Below are 2,614 nucleotides of genomic sequence, written 5' to 3'. Positions count from 1 at the left end.
GGAGAAGAGAAGGCTTCGGGGAGACCTTATTGCAGCCTGTCAGTACTTAAAGGGGGCTTATAAAAAAAGATGATGGCAAACTTTGTATCAGGGCCTGCAGCGATAGGAGCAGGGGCAATGGTTTTACACTAAAAGAGGGGAGATTTAAACTAGATGTAAGGAAGAAATGTTTTACGCTGAGGGTGGTGAGACACTGGCCCAGGTTGCCCAGAGAGGTGGTGGCTGCCCCATCCCTGGAAACATTCCAGGTCAGGCTGGACGGGGCTGTGAGCGACCTGATCTTGTTGAAGATGTCCCTGCCCAGGGCAGGGGGGTTGGACTAGATGAGCTTTAAATGGTCCCTTTCCAACCCAAACCGTTTGATGATTCTATTAAACACCAAACCCGGGACCTGCTGCCGGTCAGAGCCGCGGCCCGTTTCTATCGACGTCGCTGGCAGTTTGGCAAGGGACTCACAGCAACGTGCAGCCCACGTGCTCTGCCGAGCTTCAGTGCAGCCGGCAGCCCCGGGACGCACAGGGAAACTGGATGTTTTGTTGCGTAGAGCCTGTATGGGGAAATCTGGCTGCCTTAGGGGATCGCACCAGGGAGCCCAAACCTTGCCAGCGTTTGTTCCCCCGTGGAAGTGATGCTTTGGGAAATGCTCTTGCTTTTCAGCTCCTACCAGACTGAGACATGCTGCCACCTCGCTGTTTCAAACCTGTTTGAGGGCTGGATTTCCTAAAGGGGGGTGGGAAATCCCGAGGAGATTTCCCTTGCAGTCTTGCCCCCACACGGAAACATCCTTTTCTTTCCAATCCACTCCGCAGATGCTTCCTGATTTTGGATCGATTCACTTGCAGGATCTGAGGTTTGCTTGGTGTAGACACCTGCAGTAATCCCTTCCGAAGCCCCGATGCTCGGGACGGACCGTGCTGGCAAAGACTTTGAACGCCGTGGCCCCGGTCCAAGCACTCGGCTCTCTGCCCCGTCCTCGTCCCCAGCCCCCACGTGGCTTTTTCCCCCCCCCGCAGATGCTGCCTCGTCTACAAACAGTTTCCCTTCTCGCGTGCAGCGCCCAGATGGATCCAATGCTTTTGTAATAATAACCAGGACTGGGAGATGGGAAACTCAGTCGCGCTGTCCCCTGCAGAGCTGCCCATAACGTACCAATCGTGGGAGCGACCTTTCAGCCCGAGCCGGTCGTTCCCGTGCCTCCGAGATCTTCAAGCCCCCCCTGAGATTGTGCAAGTTTGAAAAACGTATCGGAAAAACGCCGTCGGCTAAAGGTGGCGGAAGGGAGCGGGGACTGCAAACAGTGCCTTGCCTCGAGCCCTGCGACCGTGGCTCTCCCTGCCCTTCGCCAACCTCTCGTCCCGAATTCCGCCTGGACTCGCCCGGCGTCAAGTCTCCCTGCGAGCCAAGGCAGGCAGAAAGCCGCCCCTCATCAATCAGATAACGCGCTTGGCGGGGTTTTGCTGATGACTGGTTAACGGGTTAATAACGTCTCGAGGAATGGGCTTTGCTATTTTTGGGACCCGCCGGTGGATGCGTGTTAGCGAGTGCTTTGGTGAACGCTGCGACTTGGTTGTGGGGTGGGGGGGTTGCTACCCCAAGAGATCTTTGCGGCTCCCTGCTGCTTTTCTTCTCTTTCAACCCTGTGAGGCTACTTAAGGCTTCAAGCTCTTTTAATAAAGGCAAGATTTGAGCCCAAATTGCCTGCGGATGCTCCCCTTCCCTAATTAAACGGGAGGGGCTCTGCCTGTTGCCTTTGGGTCCAACCCTTGGCCGCTGCCCAAGGCCGTCACCCGTAATACAAGCCATAAATACCCAACCCTGGGAGTTGGGGGTCTGTTTATGTGTCCCCTTAGCTTAAAAATACTTGCGATGCTGCAGAAGCGCTGCCGGCTCCCCAGATTATCTCGTAGCCGGCCGCCGAGGCTGAGCGATTCCGCATCGGGCTCCCTCTGTTGTCGGGCACTGACAGCGGCGCCGGAGGGAGATGAAGCTACAGCCTAATTATTTTCCTTTGTCGCCCCTCCTTTGTCTGATTGATGGTTGTATTATTTTTGGCCTGCCTCTCGCGGGATCACGATTCCTTTCACCTGAAAGCACAGGGCAAGCGGCAAGGCGGCAGCGCTGACGTGACCTTATTGCACCCGGTCCTTGCCTAAAAGCACCCAAACGGGCCATAAACTGTCGCGGGAAGCCGTGAGCCGGCAGTCGAGGACAGGAGCAGGTTGATGCGGGTTTAATAATCGATTAGCAGGGTGATGGGGACGCTGGCTGCAGCGGCCCGGGGTTGTTTCGGTCCCCGTTGCCCTGCGCCTGTTTCTGACGCTTTCCCTGTCCCTGCAGTCATCCTGACGGACGAGGAGGTTCAGAGGAAGCGCGAGATGATCCTGAAGCGCAAGGAGGAGGAAGCGCTCAAGGAGAGCCTGAAACCCAAACTCTCGGAGGAGCAGCAGAAAGTCATCGACATCCTCCTCGAGGCTCATCACAAAACCTACGACCCCACGTACGCCGACTTCACCAAGTTCCGGGTACGTCCAGGGCACGCCAGTCCCGATTCCCGTGCACAGGACCAAGCGGTTTCTGCCCAGATCCATCCCACGCCTTCTCATTAGAGAGGAGT

At 56.5% G+C, this 2,614-nt stretch overlaps 1 protein-coding gene across 1 annotated transcript in view; it reads left to right on the top strand.

Annotated features, from left to right (window-relative positions):
- Positions 1-2,614, top strand: part of VDR (vitamin D (1,25- dihydroxyvitamin D3) receptor) — a 23,402-nt gene that overhangs the window by 17,507 nt on the left and 3,281 nt on the right. The window contains exon 3 of the mRNA XM_009329279.1: positions 2,338-2,522. Coding sequence (XP_009327554.1) covers positions 2,338-2,522 — 185 coding nt within the window. The remainder of the gene's footprint in view (positions 1-2,337; positions 2,523-2,614) is intronic.

The sequence above is a fragment of the Pygoscelis adeliae genome, unplaced genomic scaffold (assembly GCF_000699105.1).
Source record: "Pygoscelis adeliae isolate BGI_AS28 unplaced genomic scaffold, ASM69910v1 Scaffold617, whole genome shotgun sequence".
NCBI classification, from domain to species: domain Eukaryota; kingdom Metazoa; phylum Chordata; class Aves; order Sphenisciformes; family Spheniscidae; genus Pygoscelis; species Pygoscelis adeliae.
This window is presented reverse-complemented; position numbering and strand designations above follow the sequence as displayed.